Below are 19,763 nucleotides of genomic sequence, written 5' to 3'. Positions count from 1 at the left end.
CAAACAAAACTGAATATAATTATGTAGACTAGCTGCAGTACAATAACAGTTATGCTTATCCCTACAATCTGGGTCAGATTAACTTGGTTAAAAGTTATGTTTGATTGTATCAGCAAGTCTTATCCACAGTTAGTGATTCTAGTAACACAGATACCACTTCATCAATCAGCAGACATTTATCTCTCCCCCACCATATAGTGCAAGCTGTTATGTAGCATGACTACTTCCAAGTTAAAAAAAATTAAAAACATTATCTATGGCAGGCTTAGATCAAGAAGTTTTAGAAGAGAGTTGAATGACTTAGAAGTCAACAAAAATTATGACATATTCTGTGAGCAAAATAGTTCCTTGATAGTACAGAATTAATGGGCTCTCTAGCTTCCAGAGGAGTCCTTTTATTTCTAAATATTCAAAAGAATAGACAGAAACTTCTTTGGAATTTATAACATCGCAAGGGGCCTGTGGGAGATTTTCATATTATTAAATTGCAAACTTCAGAACTGGGCAGACAGAAAGCTGATTTTTTTTAATGCATATATTTCATGTCATTTCTTATTTTAGAAGATACAATACAACTCTTCAAAGCTTTAATATTTTTTGTATTGCTAGCTATTTCATGTAAGTGCTCATTATAAATGGATAACATAACCATTAATTAATAGGAAAACTAAACTATACTTTGTAGAGAGTCTAACTCTACATATGAGATTTCTTGCATGCTCAGTTGTATACTTACACGTGTGTATACGTACACATATGCTTATCTCTTTTATCAAGGGAAAAGTTCAATTAGAAGACTTACTTCACCATCTTGAGAAAGAAGGGATTGAACTCCTTGCCTTTACAGAAGAACAACTCTACTTTGTCTGGTGCTTGTTACAGCAAAGACAGGCTGAGGACTGCTACCAGAAATCTAGAAGAGCTGTCAGGGAAGCACATGGAAGAAATTAAAGAAGTAAGAACTGATATCATAAAGTTTTAAGATAGCTGTGGTTTTGGGACTTCCCTGGTGGTCCAATGGTTAAGACCCCATGTTTCCAGTGCAGGGGGCACGGGTTCAATCCCTGGTCAGGGAAGTTCCGCATGCTACGCAGCGCAGCCAAAAAGAAAAGAAAAAAAGATGGCTCTGGTTTTGTTTATTGTCCTTCATTATATTAACATGTTAAAAACCAACATTTGAATATCACTGTATAATTTGCAAAGCACCCACATGTACACTTTTCTTTTAATGAAATATGTCAACAAGCTGTATTGGTTTCCAATAGAGTACATGTACAGGACATTGCCCAGAGATGACTAGTTGACTATCCAAATAGGTCTGCTCAAGGTGCTTTCATTATCTTGGTAAATTCATCCTTGTCTCAATAACCGGCCCTTTAGCTGACTCTCCTCCTAGTAGCCTTAGAAACCTGATTAGTCAGTGTACTGTGAGTGGATCTGCCTCTCAAAGGTGACCGTGTGTTAACCAAACTCACAGAGAAGTTTGTAGAAAAATAGATACCAGCTTTTTAGTTGACAGTAAGAAATATAACTGCCAAGGGAACCAGACACATGTATCCTGTGACTGGTGCCTTTTTTCCCTACAGGCACACTACATAGGAAGCCAAATTTTAATCAAATGTCTACTTGCTGAACAAATGATTCTAATTTTTTAGAGCACTAGCTAAGATAGCCAGATTTACACCATAAAGCTATCCATACCTGCCCTTGTTTCTGGACCTGTTATATCCTAGAACCAGGGTACCTAGCCCTTAGATGAGCAGATAATGGCACGTTTTGACTCTTTAATCACTCTTTTTGATGTGTCCAGTATTGATCAACCTACTTTCTTATATATAAGCTACTTTCTTTAAATGAGTTAATAAAATTTTCTCAGGTTGCTTGCAGATCACTGTGTTGTGTTTTGACAGCTCAGCTCAGCTAACTTGTTGATTTTTAAATTTAACTCTTAGAGGGCAGTTTGATTTCCAAACTCTTAAAGAAGAGTACAGCTCCTTTAGAACAAAAGCAGGATAGCATAGTAGACCATGAACTTTAACATTAGGCAGTTGGGGGTGAAAAATTGCCTTTGGCACTGACTCTCTGTGTAACCTTGGGCAAGTTACTCAACTTCTTTGAGCTTGAAATTTCTCTTCCATAAGTTGGAGATGATAACAGCTCCTTCAAAAGGATTTGTGAGGTTTACACATATTAACGTGTAGAAAACATTTCACATACGTACTTGGCACCCAGCAAGTATTCAATAAATTATAACTGTTATTATTAGAAATAGGTAGTATTGTTCCTGCCATTTTAAAGAGGAGGAAACTGAAGCATCCCAGGGAGTGATAAAGTTGAACTGCGGTTCTGTGTTCCTTCTACTATATCATTCAGCTTTTTGTTCATATTCTGAGCAGTTGTCCCCGAAAAAGGCTTCAACACAATTCAGCAAAATGCAGTTATTTTGGTAGTCTCCTTCTAAGTAATTTGGCATAGTAAGAGCTCAGGCCCTGGCTCTGGCCCACCTCAGTGTGAAGTCCGGCTCCCCCCTTTGCGCTTTGCTTGACAACACAAGTCCGTCAGCCTTTCTCAACCGCCCTCACCTATGAAGTGGGAGATAATAGTGTCACAGGCTTGTGGTGAAAACTCAATATTTGATGTCCTTAACATAGTACCTGGAGCATATAGTTAGCTTTCAATCTATTATTAGCCACATAAAAGTGCCTTTTGTGAAGCTGTCATATTAATCAGAAACTGTTTTTAAAGAATACCCAATAGTTTATTTTAATACAAGCTCCTATTAGCATTTAAGACATCTTAATCATGAGTTTTGCTTAAGACATAAAATACTGTGTAGATACTTCTCTGTTCCTGAGTATCGTGACCATATTTCCTAAACCATAGATAAGGAGACTTGATTTGAAACCTGATTTGTTAATGGAAAAAAATATCAGCGATTGTGACTGTCCCAGAAATTTGTGGTGATGTGTCATCCTATCTATGGGAAACAGTGTCTGATAACATATGACAGCTGGAAGGAAGTTTAGGGAGAGAGACCCACACTTAAGCCAAGTTGAATTTTCTGTTTATTTCTTAGATTATAAACATTGATAGTATGGTGATCTCTTAATGGCTCTTTCACTTCATAGACTTGTAAGAAAATGTATTCTTTTCTTCTTAGGTAGAAAATTATGCAAACCGTGTCTGTAACTTACCAGAGGAAAAGGAAGCATTTTCTCATGGTTACGAAAAGGAAAGCAAGCAGCCTAGGCATGAGTTTAAAGGGCTCCAACTCAAACCGGGTAAGTTTTCCTTTTGTAAACATGTAAATTTTAATTTTTTCCCTAATTCTAATAATTAGCATGAGACAATTACAGAAAATTTGGGAAATGTGTAAAAGTAGAAGGAAGGAAAAAAAATTACTACATATCCTCCACCTCAAGAAAAGTACTTGTAGGGCTTCTCTGGTGGGGCAGTGTTTAAGAATCCGCCTGCCAATGCAGGGGACACGGGTTCGAGCCCTGGTCCAGGAAGATCCCACATGCCACGGAGCAACTAAGCCCGTGTGCCACAACTACTGAGCCTGTGCTCTAGAGCACGCGAGCCACAATTACTGAAGCTCACGTGCCTATAGTCCGTGCTTTGCAACCAGAGAAGCCCCCACAATGAGAAGCCCGTGCACCACAAGGAAGAATAGCCCCCCGCTCTCGGCAACTAGAGAAAGCCTGCGCGCAACAACGAAGACCCAACACAGCCAAAAATAAATAAATAAATAAATTTATAAAAAAGAAAGAAAAGTACTTGTAATGTTTTAGGTGTATTTTCTGCCTGTCTTTTTAAGGTATGCATTCTGAAATATTCTCAAATGTGTGTGAGAGATTACAGAGTGGTGATTTTCTTTAATGTCGATTACAGCACTTACCACACTATGTCCTAACTACCTGTGTCAGCGCTTCTGGGGCAGAGATCTCACTCTAGTCTTCCTGGTTTCCGTGTTTTCGACAGCACCGGCGTCGTAAAGTACCTAGCATGTTAAGGGCTCAGGAAATGTTTATTAAGTGCTCCAAAGCTACAAGGGAAGATACAGATAGGACCCCTTTAAAATACTGTATTTGTTTAACTCCATAAATTAGATATTATTATGATATATGGTCAATGATTATTTACATTTGCCACACATTTATGATTTTCTTTGCTCAGCATTTTTCCTTGCATCTCAGATATCCCATTTGGGATCATTTTCCTTTTTTCATTTTAGAACTTCCTTTCATAATGGTCTGTTGATGGAAGGTTTTTCTGTATTTTGAATCTCAGATTCAATCTCAGAGAAAATTTAGCTAATCACAGGACATAATTCATATGTACTACACTCAGGTTTCATTTTTTTCCCCTTTTTTGTTATCCATTGGATAATTGAGTTTTCTTCTTCTGGTTTAAAAGCTTGCATTCTAGTTTTGTTCATATGGTGGTTGCATTTTAAGAGTTTTAAAAATTTCTTCTGACATTTTTAGTTATTCTCGGCAGCAGGGCTGTTCAGGGCTCTAATCTGCCATACTGTAAGAAGCAGAAGCTACTCTATGCCCTGCTCCTAACATAAATTAGCTCATGAAGGACTGGGAAGTAGGGGAGTGATGTCACTATAATGTGGAAGTTCACATGTAATTTTCCCCGGCATGTTAATGATTTGGGCCACCAGCAAGCCTTGGAGTTTATACATAAAGCCCGTTCATCCCATGTTCCTCTTCTGGGCTGTTTGGCCACATGTTTTGTCTTGGAAGTGCTTATTGCAAAGATATTACTAATCTTTTGCGTTTTGCCTTTGTTTCCAACTCTGCAGACTCAGCTCCTTCATTGGCTCACCTTTACAGTAAACCTGATTTTTTAAAAGAAGACAGAGTCCTATATTTGCTATAGTATTCCTCTATTTTTTAGGAATTTGACACATCTGTTTAAATCTACCAGTATAATATTAGGATTGTCAGTGTTTTTTATAGCACTCTAGCTACACAATGACAAAGGTTTTGAGTGCTCTATGCCAACCTTTTTTCCATAAGCTCCATTATTTTTAGAGAGCAGTTTTGCAAAATACAAGTTTACTTGTTTGTTTTAGGAACACATACCTCAATCACATCAGAAATGCTTCTGTAATTAAAGGATGTCTTTTGAAGGTGGAGCTAACATGATTTGGTAATGGATTTCATGTTGGGTGGGAGAAAAGGAGAGAAACCACTGGTGACCCAAAGCTTTTTGGCCTGAGCAGTTGAAATATTGGAGTTCCTAACTACTCAGATGGGGGATACCATGGGAGGTCCTATTTGGGGAACACCGTAAAGAGTTTGCTTTTGGACATCTACATTGGATGTGAATATTAGACATCCAAGTGGAAATGTCAAGTAGGCAATTTTGTATATGTTTGGAATGCAATGTGAACTAGAGATGTAAATTTGGGAGTCATCAGCATATAGCAAATACTTAAAGCCTTAGGACTGTAGGAGATAACCTAGGGAGTAAAAAGAAGAAGATTCAGAGCTGGGCCCTAGGTCATTCCAGTGTTTAGAGGTTGAAAAGGTAAGAAATCAGCAAAGGAGTCTGAGAAGGAGTGGCATGAAATGTAGGAGGAAACCTAGCAGAGTGTGGTGTCCCATAAGAGAAATGATGCAAGTGTTTTAAGAAAAGGAAGGGAACAATTGGGTCAAATACCATTGATGCGCTATGTGGAGTGAGGACAGGTAATTGATCATTGGATTTGGTCACATGGGGGTCATTGTGACTTTGAGGAGAGCTGTTTCTGTGGAGTGGTGGATATGAAAGCCATTGGAGTGAATTCAGGAAAGAATGGTAGGAGAAGGGGAGGGGACATGGCTGTGGTTGATCCTTTCTTTTTTTTTTTTTGATCTTTTCTTGAAGTTGTGCTGCAAAGAGGAATGAAGAAATGGTGGAGGAGCTGGAGGGCGTTATGAGTTTGAAGAAAAACTTTTGTTGTTTTCATCACTGTTGTTTTTAATGGGAGATGTTATACCATGTCTCTAAGATGATTAGTTGGGAAGAAAGCTCCATGAGGCAATAGAGATAAGAGTCAACTGCAGGAGTTTTATCTTTGAGAGGAGAGGGAATGAGATCCAGTGTACAAGTGGGGGAGGAGGGCGGGGGTGGTGCTGGCCTTAGGAGCCAAGGGTAGTTTGTTACATCTCACAAGAGGGAAGAGTACAGGGGAGCTGGCAGATTTGGTAGGGGAGCTTGTGGAAGCTCTCTTCAGAGTGCTTCTCTTTTCTCGGTGAAATAAGATGTAGGGTATTTGGGCTTCCCTGGTGGCGCAGTGGTTGAGAGTCCGCCTGCCGATGCAGGGGACACAGGTTCGTGCCCCGGTCCGGGAAGATCCCACGTGCCGCGGAGTGGCTGGGCCCGTGAGCCATGGCCGCTGAGCCTGCGCGTCTGGAGCCTGTGCTCTGCAACGGGAGAGGCTACTACAGTGAGAGGCAAAAAAAAAAAAAAAAAAAAAAAGTAAGGTATTCAGGTGAGAGTGAGGATGGGGAAGGAGGTATTAGAGATATGATGAGGGAGAGGGATGAAACAAGCAGGGGAATGTAGGAGGATTGCTGGGCAGCAGTAAGGGCTCACTTGAGGTTAGTAGTCGTGAGTTTGAAATTAAGCCACTCAGCACTACCTGTGCAGTTTTCTGTAGCCCCATCCAGCTTCTGGAGTGTACTGGTGAAGAGCTGGATTTAAACAGGTTGGAGTTTTGTCACCAAGTATAATGGAGGGAAAGAGGGGCAAGAGAGTAGTGAATGTTTTCAAGGGAGTGATTGTAATGATGGACTATAGAATCTAAGCTGGGTAAGTGAGAACAGGAATGGGATAAGGAACACTGAAAAGTGTTTAAAGTCAATGGATGATAGTTTCCAGTAAGGTCAAAAATTATTGAAATTGAGCTGCTAGTACATGAGAAGGGATGATTGGAGGATAAGATGTTTGCAATTGAAGCTAGGGAGAAGTTACAGAAACTATAGAGGCTAATGACCAGGTCTAGGGAATTACTGTGGAGTAGGTGGCTGAGTGGGGTAGAGGACTAGATCTTTGGAAGTTAGCTGGTAAAGGAACTGAAAAGCCAGGGGACTGGAATAATCATCTACCTGAATATTGAAATCATCGAGAATTTTGGCAGGATTAGTTGAGTGACTGTGGACAAGTTTCTTGGTTTCTTGGTGCCTGAGCCCTCATTTCTTAAAAGGGAAAATCATGGTTCCTACGTCACTGGGTTGTTGTAAAGATTAAATAAGATAGATTTATCTCAAATGCTTAGTACGATACCTGCCACATAGTAAGCACTCACTAAAACAACAATACACTTTAAAGTTATGCAAGAACAAATTTTAAACTTCTGCAAGTAGTAAGAATATCTACGGCTTTTGAGAACCTTTTCCCACTACTTTTTAGTTATTTGCCTGCATTTCTTTTAACAATTGTGTTTCTGGTGTTTCTTCCTAACAGAAGTGCAAATAAAGGAGGTCGAAATATTGTATCAAGAAGGCTTGTCTGAAATAGCTCTGAGCAGCCCTAGTGAACAGATTGCACACTTACTCATGGAAAGAAGTACACTCTTGAGGAAACTGGAACGAGGGGATCCCAAACCAGAATCACAAAGATGTCTGAGCAGTAACCTACAGAAAGAATTTCCCCAGGTATTCAAAATTAACTGGGTAATTGAGTAAGAGACAGGCTAGTTGAAAAATGCATTTGTTCATTTAACCATTCATACATTAAACTATCAGGAAGCCAGTTTTGATAGCGCTTAAGAATATAGGCTTTGGGCTTCCCTGGTGGTGCAATGGTTGAGAGCCCGTCTGCCGATGCAGGGGACATGGGTTCGTGCCCCGGTCCGGGAAGATCCCACATGCCGCAGAGCGGCTGGGCCCGTGAGCCATGGCCGCTGAACCTGCGTGTCCGGAGCCTGTGCTCCGGAACGGGAGAGGCCACAACAGTGAGAGGCCCGCATACCACAAAAAAAAAAAAAAAAAAAGAATATAGGCTTTGGGTTTAAATGGACCTCCTCTACCACTTGTTAGCAGTATGTCCTTGAACAAGTTGCTTAACTTTTGTGAGCCTCAATTTCCTCATCTATAAAATCTGGGAGCAACTGAACTACTCCACAAGGTGATCATGAAAATGAAATAATATACATAAAGCTCTAGAATGGTACCTCACATGTCAATTAGCTTTATTGTTATTATTTATTGAGAACTTACCATGTGCCAGGCTTTGTGCTAGTGGATGTAGGAACAAAGTCAAATTAGAAATGATTTGGACTTGCAAGGAACTTACAAGCTAATGAAGGAAAGAAATAAACCAGTGGTTATAATTCAGTGTGGAAAGCTCTGTGATAAAGTGAAAACTCAGGGTAGGGGCTGAGTCAGGATGGGTAGAAAAGGCTTCCAGCAGAGGTAATGTTGAGTATCATTTTGAAAGCTGAGTGTTAGGTGGATGAAGAAGATGGGAAAGGCATTTCTGACAGAGGAAACAATGTATAATACATACTGGTTTATGTGAGTCAATGCTGAGAAATGTGCCTGGAGATAATTTTCAGAAACCACTTCATAGTGAGACTCATATGCTAAGCTAGAGAGTTTGGAATCAGCACCCAGCAGTGTTCCTGGAGCACACTAGAGGCATAAAAATATTTTGAATGTACAAATGACTAACTGTTATAGATGGTCTGGAGAGTCACTAAATGATTTTAAGAGGAGAGTAACATGATCTGATTTGTGTTTTAGAAAAATCACTCTGGTCACAGTAGAGGGGTGGATTGGATAGGGACCAGATTGGAAGCCGCGATTTCAGGGGATGTTACCTAATAATTAATTAAAGAATGAGAACCAAAAACAAGGCTCAGAGTGTAATACAGAAGGGAAGAAGGAGTTATGAAGGAGATGGAATCTATAAAACAAATTGGACACTGTGGAGGTGAAGTCTGGGATGACCCTAAGGCTATCTACCCAGTCACTAAGTCATAGTTTTACCACTAATGGACAGAAAGAATTAAAACAGATATACTACAAAGGGTTTTTGTTATTATACAATGTAATTCATAAAATATCTGTCACATTCCCAGTTATATTTTGTTTAAGCTAATGTTGTAATTTACCTGAGCATAAAGTAATCAGTAGAGTCACTTTTTTGTAGAAATTGACAAGCCGATTCAAAAATTGATAAGGAAATGCAAAGGAACTAGAATAGCCAAAACAACTTTGAAAAAGAGGAACTAGTTGGAAGGTACACACTTCCTGCTTTCAAGACTTACCACAAAACTGCAATAATCAAGAAAGTGCAGTATTGGTATAAAGGCAGATATATAGATCAATGGAACAGAATAAGGAGTCTAGAAATAGACCCACACCTACATGGTAAATTGATTTTCAACACAGGTGCCAAGGTAATTTAATGGGGAAAAGATACACTTTTCAACAAACAATGCTGGCACAATTGGATAGACATATGCAAAAAAACAAAAACAAAACCCTCAACTCTATTGAGGTTCCCTTCCCCACTGGTAAAGGAGGGAGTCCCTACTCTAAATACTATGAGATAGCCAAATACATGACAGCCAACATTGAACAGAGATGTGACTGATAGTTTATTAGTCAGATAGACTCACAGCCCAGGGAGGACACTGCCTGTCATGCAGGGCCACAGGGGTTGTACTCAGGAATGGAGTGAACCCATAGGGGCCATGGGAGACAGACTTTATAGTACCAATAGGATGAGGTACCCCCTAGTTCTCATGGGAGGATATGACTGGCTTGTTTAAAAAATTCCATGGGTTGGCAGTGAAATGGCAGCCATTAGGCTGAGGACTGGATAAAATATAGCTGTTCTGGAAAAAAAAAAAATATATATATAGCTGTTCTGGCTGATAAGGGCACTAGCTGGGTGGAGAATCTTTCCCGTTGGATGGGGGCATATCTGGCAAAAGCAAGGGAATTCATGCTTAGGCTTTTGGTGCACTGTGAGTTACAAAGGTGTCAAGGTAACACATGAAATTTTAGACCTTACAATACATTTATCCTATATCATATACAAAAGTTAACTCAAAGTGGTTCATAGATCATGTAGGAGATAACTTTACAGAAGAAAATCTTAGTGACCTTGGGTTTGGCAAGATTTTTATAAGACAGGAAAAGAAAACATTGGACTTCGTAAAAGTTCAGAACATTTGCTCTTCAAAAGACAAAAATAAAAGAGCAAGCCACAGAAGGGAGATAATTTTTTTTTTTTTTTTCCTGGTACACGGGCCTCTCACTGCTGTGGCCTCTCCCGTTGCGGAGCACAGGCTCCGGAGCGCAGGCCCAGCGGCCACAGCTCATGGGCCCAGCCGCTCCGTGGTATGTGGGATCTTCCCGGACCGGGGCACGAGCCCGTGTCCCCTGCATCGGCAGGCGGACTCTCAACCACTGCGCCACCAGGGAAGCCCGGGAGATAATTTTTTAAAAAATATATCCAATAAAAGCTTTGTATCTAAATATATAAATAAATCTTATAACTCAACAATAATAACACATACAACCCAACTAAAAACTGGTCAAAAGACTTAAAAAGTGACTGCACTGAAGAACATATACAAATGGTAAATAAACACATGAAAAGATGCTTAACTTCATTTATTATTAGGAAAACAGAAATTACAATGAAGTAATTTATTATGAGGTAACTATTAATGTATCAATGCATGGCTAAAATTTAAGACTAACCATATCGAGTGTTGGTGACAATGTGGAGCATCTGGAATTCCCTTATCCTACTGATGGGAATATAAAATGATACAACTACTTTTGGAAACTAGTTTAGCATTGCCTTAAAAAGTCAAACATATACTTATCACATAACCCTGCCATTCCACTCCTAGGAATATACCCAAGAGAAATGAAAGAATGTGCCCAAATAAAGACATACATGTTACAGCAACTTTAATTGTAGTAGCCCTAAACTAGAATCAACTCAAATGTTCATCAAAAGGTAAATGTATAGATCCATAGAATGGAATATTACTTGGTAATAAAAAAGAATAAATATACAACAAAACAGATAAATTTCAAAATAATAATCTAAGTGAAATAAGCCAGATCAAAAAGAGTACATAGTCTATGATTCCATTTGTATAAAATAGTAGAAAATGCAAACTAATATATAGTAACAGAAACAGATCAGTGGTTGCCTGGGGACAGTGTTAGGGGAGGAATGAATTATAAGGAAGTGTAGGAAACTTTTAAGGGTGATGAATATTTTCATTATCTTTATTGTGGTATTGGTTTCATGGATGGATACATGTAAAAAAATATGTACACTGTAAATATGTGCAGTTATTATATATCAGTTATACCTTTAAAAAGATTTTTAAGAAAGATTTTTCAGGGCTTCCCTGGTGGTGCAGTGGTTGAGAGTCCGCCTGCTGATGCAGGGGACACGGGTTCGTGCCCCGGTCCGGGAAGATCCCACATGCCGTGGAGTGGCTAGGCCCATGAGCCATGGCCACTGAGCCTGCGTGCCCGGAGCCTGTGCTCCGCAACGGGAGGCCACACAGTGAGAGGCCCGCGTACCGCAAAAAAAAAAAAAAAAAAAAAAGATTTTTCAAAGATCTTATTATGAAATGTAACTTGTAAAAATTTCATTGCCTCCCTAGGGGTGTGTGTGTGTATAGATATATTTTTTTAAATTAATTAATTAATTAATTTTGGCTGAGTTGGGTCTTCATCACTGCACGTGGGCTTTCTCTAGTTGTGGCGAGCGGGGGCTACTCTTCGTTGTGGTGTGCGGGCTTCTCATTGCGGTGGCCTCTCTTGTTAAGGAACACAGGCCCTAGGGGCATGGGCTTCAGTAGTTGTGGCACATGGGCTTCATTGCTCTGCAGCATATGGGATCTCCCTGGACCAGGCCTCGAACCTGCGTCCGCTGCATTGGCAGGCATATTCTTAGCCACTGTGCCACCAGGGAAGTCCCCCTAGGTATATTTTAATAGGCCAATACTGAATCAACCAGTGCATAAAGTAGACGAGAGAGTCATTCCAACGAAAGTGAGGCCACATGAAGTGACACAGAAGTTGAAGAATTTTGCAAGGCCTGATCTATACACTAATTACATTTTACCTAACATTTGTTTTTTGTTGGTTTTCTGACTTAATACAGGAACATAGTAGAAACAGATTCAAGCAGTATAAAATTGAATGAAAAATGAGTTTTCTCACCCCAAATCCTCAGTTCCATACTCCTAAACTACCACTGCTGACAATTTTTTATTTATCTTTCCAGAAAATTTTCTTCCTCTTAAAATACAAATTATGTTCCATTGTGCATATTGTTTTCACTTTCTGTATTAGTGTATATAGATTTGCCTTAGTCTGTTTGACAACATATATTCTTTTGAATGGATGTATCAAAATTTATTTCATCACTTTATTGTTGCATGTGACAGAGGACAAAGGGATGACATTTAATGCCAAGAATAATCAAAGATTTAAAAAAACACATTTTATTGTGGAATATAACAGCATATATGCAGAAAAATGATAACACTTAAAAAATACAGTTTGACAAATAGTTATGGAACAAACACCCATGTAACCACTGGTCCTGTGAGGAATACAACATTGCCAAATTCCTAGAAGCTTCCTTTTCTGATCACAACTCCCTTCCTCCCCACAAAGGTGTGCCTCCCTAAATAATATATATAGTAGTTTAGTTTTGTCTGTTTTTGAACATTACATACAAGGAATCAACTTTGGGAATTGCTTTTTTATAAAACATTATGTTTGTATTATTTATTTTTAATTAGCTTGTCATTACTATGTATCATTCCATTGTGTGAATATATGGCATGAGGCTATCCGTTCTAAGTTGTTTTGGGTTGTTTCCAATTTATATCTATTATGAATGTAATATAATCTGTCAGTTATGCTGCTATGAATATTCTTATATATGTGCATGCACTTGTGTAGGGTATATACCTAGGAGTAGATTTAGGGAGTTATAGAGTATGTAGATCTTCAGTTTTACCAGATAATGTCAAACTGTCTCCTTAAGTAGTGGTACCAATTTATACTGGCAGCAATAAATAGTGTATGAGAGTGTCTTTGTTCCTCATCAACACTTGATGTTGTCAGACTTTTAAATTTTTGCTAAACTACTGGGTGCATAATGATATCTCATGCTGGTTTTAATTAGCATTTCCCTGATTACTAGTGAACTTAGTATGATTATCTGTCGTTTGGATTTCCCATTTTATTAGTGTTTATTCAGGTCTTTTGTCCATTTAAAAACTGAGTTGTCTTTTTCTTACTGATTTATAGGAATTCTCTATGTTCTGGTTTCAAGTCTTTTATTGATTATGTGTATCACAAATACTTTTTTTCCCACTTTGTGGTTTGTCTTTTTAATATTCTTAATAGTGTCTTTTAATGAATGGAAGTTCTTAACTTTAATGTAGTTCAGTTTATCAATCATTTGTCTTATGGTTAGTGTTTTTCTGTCTTGTTTAAGAAATCCTTGCTTTCTGGGATTTTGATTTTTGCTTTTATTGAATCTATAAATCAATTTAAGAGGAATTGACTATCTTAAATTATTGGTATCATTTGTGATCATGGACTATCTTTCCATTTATTTTTTAATGTATATAAACAAAGTTTTATAATTTTCCCTACAAAATCTTGTGCATTTTTTTTATATTTATTGCTAGGTACTTCATATTTTTGGGTGCTATTAATAGTAAATGCTATATTTATTAAGAATTTAATTTTCTAATGATTGCTAGTATTAAAAGTATAATTATTTTTATATATTGACTATACCTACCAATGTTGCTAAAATTTCTCATTTATCTTAATAATTTATTTGAAGATTTAAAATTTTTTCTACCTGTACAGTGCTATCTGGGAATAATGTTACTTTTGTTTCTTCCTTTCCAATTTGATTCCTTTTAATTCTTTTATTTACCTTACTATACTGGCTAGGATCTCCAGTATTATCTTGAATAGGAGACGTACTTGTCTAGTTAATGATATTAGAGAAAAAGTATTCAGTGGTATGATGTTTGATTAAGGGTTGGGTTTTTTTTAATGATACTCTTTATCAGGTTAAGAAAGTTCTCTTTTATTCCTAGTTTGTTAAGAGCTTTTATTAGGAATTAATGTTGAGTTTATAAAATGTTTTTTCTGTAGCCATTGAGATAATGAAGTAATTTAGAACTTTCATCTGTTAATGTGAGAATTTCATTGATTAATTTTTCTAATGTTAAACCTGTCTTGCGTTCCTGGGATAAATCCAACTTGTTCATGATTTGTTATCCTTTCTAAATATTATAGATTGAGTTTGATAAAATTTTGTTTACATTTTTGTATCTATGTTTATGAGTGAGGTTGCCCTGTGAGTTTTCTTTTTGTATTGTCGTTGTCAGGCTTTAATATCAAGGTCTGGCTAGCCAGTGTTAGCCAACCTTTTTTCATTATTGCCTCCATAATGACACTTTTTAAAGTTTCTTTTGTTTTGTTTATTTTATTTTTGGCTGCGTTGGGTCTTCGTTGCTGTGCTTGGGCTTTTCTCTAGTTGCGGCGAGCAGGGGCTACTCTTCGTTGCAGTGCACAGGCTTCTCATTGCAGTGGCTTCTCTTGTTGCAAAGCACGGGCTGTAGGCGCACAGGCTCAGTAGTTGTGGCTTGTGGGCTCTAGAGAGCAGGCTCAGTAGTTGTGGTGCATGGGCTTAGTTGCTCCATGGCATGTGGGATCTTCCCAGACCAGGGCTCGAACCTGTGTCCCCTGCATTGGCAGGCGGATTCTTAACCACTATGCCACCAGGGAAACCCAATAATGACACTTCTTAGATAATTTTTTCTGTCACTCTCCCATGAAATTTTAATGGCACTGATATAAAGTAATTCTGTTTTTGCACTGTAGGCATCTGCCCTTTGTACTTGAAAGGGTAAGATTTTTTCCCCCCTAGAAATCAGTTTGCACTCCCTTGGGGGCAATATTGTCTCATTGAGAATGTATGGTCTTGCCTCATAAAATGGATTGGACTGTGCTCCCTCTTTTTTTACGTGGCTATTTTTTAAAATTTAAATGACATTTTTATTCATGAAGCTGATTGATGTAATTTTCATTCACCTCTTAATGTTTACTTAGGAGAAATTTGAACAAACTCACCAGCCTCTGCAAAGGGAACATCAGAAACATCAAGAACTTGTGCATCAGTCTAAAAAAAGTCTGAGTGAGGTAAGAAAAAATTACAATCTTTTACTTAATAACAGTAGCTAGTTACAGGTTAGCTTTTACCTTGGAAGTATTTTGTTTGAGTATATTAAAATGTACAAATCCATGCTAAAGGATATCAGTTGTGCATAAGAGTATTACAAACACATCACAAAAATTTGGGAAGAAGAAAAAAGTCAATCACCCATTTAACACAATAGCTGATTTTTATTGAATGTATCAAAACTTAAACAATCGATGTGTGTTATGTCCTTTGAAAAATCACCTTGAGACAGTACACACTTCTTCCCAAATATGTTTGGAGCTTCTTTTGGCGGGGGAGTCCTTTAGACTGTATAGCACATTATTTTACATACAATTAATTCTGTTTGTAGAAATTATTTTTTGATCTGGGGAAATGTTATTAAGAGCTACATCCAGTGAATAAAACATATACAGAGAATTTAACAATGGGAAGTAACCCAAGATAAATATATATGGATGAAGCTGTATATCCATCATAGTATTATTTTCAATAGCAAAAATTGGAAACTACCAAAATGTTGAAATGATTATATAAATTATCTGCACCCACTGGAATATTATATAGCCTTTAAAAATAATCATTACAAAATCTGTACAACAATATAGAAAAAGGTTCCTCATATAATGTTAAATGAAAAAGCCAGACAGAAACATGTATATAGATTAGGATTATGACTATGTAAAAAATGTACATAAATAAAAAATACTGCAAGGAAATATACCAGTAAGCTAAAACTAGTTTTGTTATGTAGATGGTATTGGTTATTTTCTTATTTTTTAGAAAAATTGGTGTAATGATTATATTCATATAAAATAAATACATATCTTGGGGATCAAAAGCAAAATATCATTGAGGTTGAATTTCTTTCTTAGTTTTTAAAATGCTTTGAAAGTAATTGTAGGAAAGGAGCTCTAAACATGATTTGAGCCTTAATTGTGTACATACCTTGAAATTAAATGAAATACCTTATGTAAAGGCATTTTATAAACTGTATTTAATTACCATATAAATGAGGAGTATTTTCACTCTCTTTGGCCAGATGATAATTTTTATGATTAAATTTCTATTATATAACCATAATCTCTTAGATATGCTAGGTTTGAACCTTGTGAAATTGCATGTTTATAGGTTAAAAACAATCAAATATCACCAATTTTCTATGGTTCAACCTAATAAAAGAAATGCACATAAATATTCTGTTTGCTACTCTTCTTTATTGGCTTTCAAACATTTATAGGTACTAGCACGATGTCATAAGGGTATATTTACTTTTTGGTGTACTATTAACAATCATTTTATTTCAGTCCCATGATGAAGACCCAGAAAAAGGTAAAATATCACAAAACTGCAGAGAGAAAGATATGGAACAAGTAACAAGGAGGTTAGGGATGGCCCATGAAGAGATCCGAAGGCTCACTGATGAACTGCAAGGGAAGGAGAAAGAACAGAGTAAATTAGGTAAGCTGTGGTTACAGATGAACATGTCTAACAATGTTTTAAGTGTAATGATCCTACTCAGGTTGGAACATGAGAGCACTGAGAAAAAAAATCTTTTAAGATAAACACATAAAAGTCTGATATACAGCCTCATTTTCTACAGTGTCCAGAAATTTTTATTGAAGCATAGCATAACATACCTACCAAAAAGTGTACAACTCCAATATGTACACTACCCAGTGCAAGAAATCTCCAGCACTCTGGAAGCCCTGTTTCTTCTTGCTATGTCTACATATTCTCTCCTCCCCAAAAATAATGACTCTCCTAACTTTTAAGGTTATTTCTGAGTTTTGACTACAGGGAGTATGCATCCTTTAGTTTGTTTCTTTCATTCAATCTTATGTTTGTGAGATTCATTTATGTTGTTGCATGTAGCAGTAGTTTGTTCACTTTTGTTGTCTGTACTCTAGTATTCCATTGAATAAGCCTGCTCAACGTATTCTATTTATCCATTCTACTGATGATGGACAATTATGTTGTTTCCAGTTGTGCTCTATTATGAATTGTGCTGCTATGAATATTCTTGTGCTTATCTGTACATCTCTGATCATGATATTCCTAAGAGTAGAATTATTAGAGCAGAGGGTTACGGGTTTGTTCTACCTTGGTAGATACTGCCATACTGTCTTCCAAATAGTTGTATTAACTTAAGGTCTTCTCAGTTGTATATGAGATTTTGGTTTCTTCACATTCTTTGTCAATACTCAGTATTGTCAGTCTTATTAATTTTACCTTTTCTGATGAGTATGTACTAGTATTTAGTTGTGGCTTTACTTTGCATTTCCCTGACAGCTAACGATGTGAAAATCCTTTAACATGTTTGTTGTTGTTGTTATTGCTCATTTAGATATACTATTTTGTGAAGTTCCTGCTCAAGTCTTGCACATATTTTTCTATTGGGTTGTATCTTTATGTTTTGTAGGAGTTTATTAATTTGTAGGACTTTTCTGTATATTCTGGATATGAGCCTTTTGTTGGATATAAATGTCATGTTAAGTTTTTTTGCCATATAGAAATGCTAATATTTATCAAATCAGATTTAACCAAGTTATTCTTTATGGCTTCTGGGTTTTCATGTGTAAAGCCTTTTCTGTATCACTACAAGGTTATTGAAAATGTTCTCCTCTGGTGTTTTTTTTTCTTTTAGTGCATTTATGGATTTATTATTTATGTTTCCATCTTTGCTTTATCTATAATTTATTTTAGTATGAAGTTTAAATTTTTTAAATGATTTCGTCTCTATATAATTTGCAATAATTAAAGAAATTAGACTGATTCTTTTTCATGCAGTATATATGTTACTGTAGGATCATTTCTTAAAAATGTTAAATGTATAAAACAATAATGATCTTGCCAAATTGATTGTGGAATTAAAAAGAAAGAATATCAGGAGGGTTGAGATTTTGTTAAGAATGCATTTTAAACAGTGAACACAAATGACCTTTTCAGAATGATGGAAAATTGGACTAATGGGTACACAATTGCATATATTTGTCAAAATTCATCAAATTACTTAAAAGGATGAATTTTACTGTATGCAAAGTATATCTCAATAAACCCAATTAGAAAAAAAAAGAAATTTGGCCACGTGAGCCTGATGAGAAGCAGTCTGCTACTTGTAGTACAGAAGGAGAAAGGAAAGAGCAGGAGCCCTGTTATGTTTAGTTACATTTGGATGCAGCAGAACACAATCACACAGCACCCTGTTCCATCAGCACTTGGTTGCTCTGGTGGATCCTAAACTATTAATTGAAAACTGTCTGCACAGTGAGTATCCCCAGGGGACCGCTGGGAAGCTGAGTTAGCAAGTCCTTTTAAAATATCACATGTAGTGTCAGTATGGGTCTTACGTGTTACTTCTTGAATCATCCATCAATTTATAGCCAGAATTTATCCCTAGGTATATGTGTTACATGATAGTGTTTCCCAAGTATTAGCCTATTTATTTCAACAAACTGACTCTTTTAAATGAAGGACTTTATTTTAGTTTATTTTCTAGCTCTCTTTATATCACACCCAAAAATTTAGATGGGAATGAGAAATTTTGGCCAATAATAAAAGTAGTTTTCAATAATAAAAAAGAATACATGCCAAATATTTATTTATTCTTCAATAAATAAATTACAAGAAAAAGATGAATTTTTAAAGGTTTGAAGGAATTATTAACCAAATATAATGTGTGGCCTTTACTGGATTCTGATTCAAACAGGTTTTTTAACATTTATGAAACAGTTGGAAGTTTGAATGCTAATTGGCTATTTGTATTAAGGAATTCTTGTTAAATTTCCTTAATCACACATAATGGTATTGAGTTTATATTTTAAAAGAGTCCTTATCTTTTAGATATACATATATATGATGTCTGGGAGATGCTTCAAAATAATACAGGCCCCTACCTCACACCCACACAAAAATTAACTCAAAGTGGACCACAGAACTAAATGTAAGAGTTAAAATTATAAAATGCTTAGAAGAAAACACAGGAGTAAATCCTTATGATCTGGAGTTAGGCAATCATATGTTAGATATAACACCAAAAGCAAGAGTGATAAGAGAAAACCTAATAAATTGTACTTACTCAAAGTTTAAAATTCCTGTACTTCAAAATATATTAACAAGAAAGTGAAAAGACAAACCATAGACTGAGAAAAATATTTGCAAATTATGTGTTTGATGTGGGACTCATATCCAGAATATATGAAGAATTCTCACATATTCTTTTATATTATTATAAAAAGACAGCCCAATTTTAAAATAAACAAAATAAAATTTGAGTAGACATTTCTTTAGAGAAGGTATATGAATGGCCAATAGGCACATGAAAAGATGCTCAACATCATTGGTCATTAGGGAAGTGCAAATTAAAACAATGAGATCCCTCTTCACACCCTCTAGAATGGCTATAATAAAAAAGACAATGACAAGTGTTGGCAAGGAGTGTAGAAATTGGAACATTGCTGATGGGATTGTAAAATGATGCAGACACTTTGGAAAACAATTTGGCAGTTTCTCAA

At 36.6% G+C, this 19,763-nt stretch overlaps 1 protein-coding gene across 1 annotated transcript in view; it reads left to right on the top strand.

Annotated features, from left to right (window-relative positions):
• The first annotated feature begins 793 nt into the window (after nucleotides 1-793).
• CCDC30 (coiled-coil domain containing 30) overlaps nucleotides 794-19,763 on the top strand; it is a 154,363-nt gene continuing 135,393 nt past the window's right edge. The window contains 5 exon segments of the mRNA XM_089894977.1: nucleotides 794-955; nucleotides 3,161-3,281; nucleotides 7,468-7,658; nucleotides 15,141-15,230; nucleotides 16,557-16,710. Of these exon segments, the coding sequence (XP_089751103.1) occupies nucleotides 938-955; nucleotides 3,161-3,281; nucleotides 7,468-7,658; nucleotides 15,141-15,230; nucleotides 16,557-16,710 (574 nt within the window). The 5' untranslated portion in view covers nucleotides 794-937.

This window comes from Delphinapterus leucas, chromosome 1, assembly GCF_059928025.1.
Source record: "Delphinapterus leucas isolate spDelLeu-1000000601 "Yukka" chromosome 1, BTC_Dleu_Yukka2, whole genome shotgun sequence".
In the NCBI taxonomy this organism is placed as follows: domain Eukaryota; kingdom Metazoa; phylum Chordata; class Mammalia; order Artiodactyla; family Monodontidae; genus Delphinapterus; species Delphinapterus leucas.
This window is presented reverse-complemented; position numbering and strand designations above follow the sequence as displayed.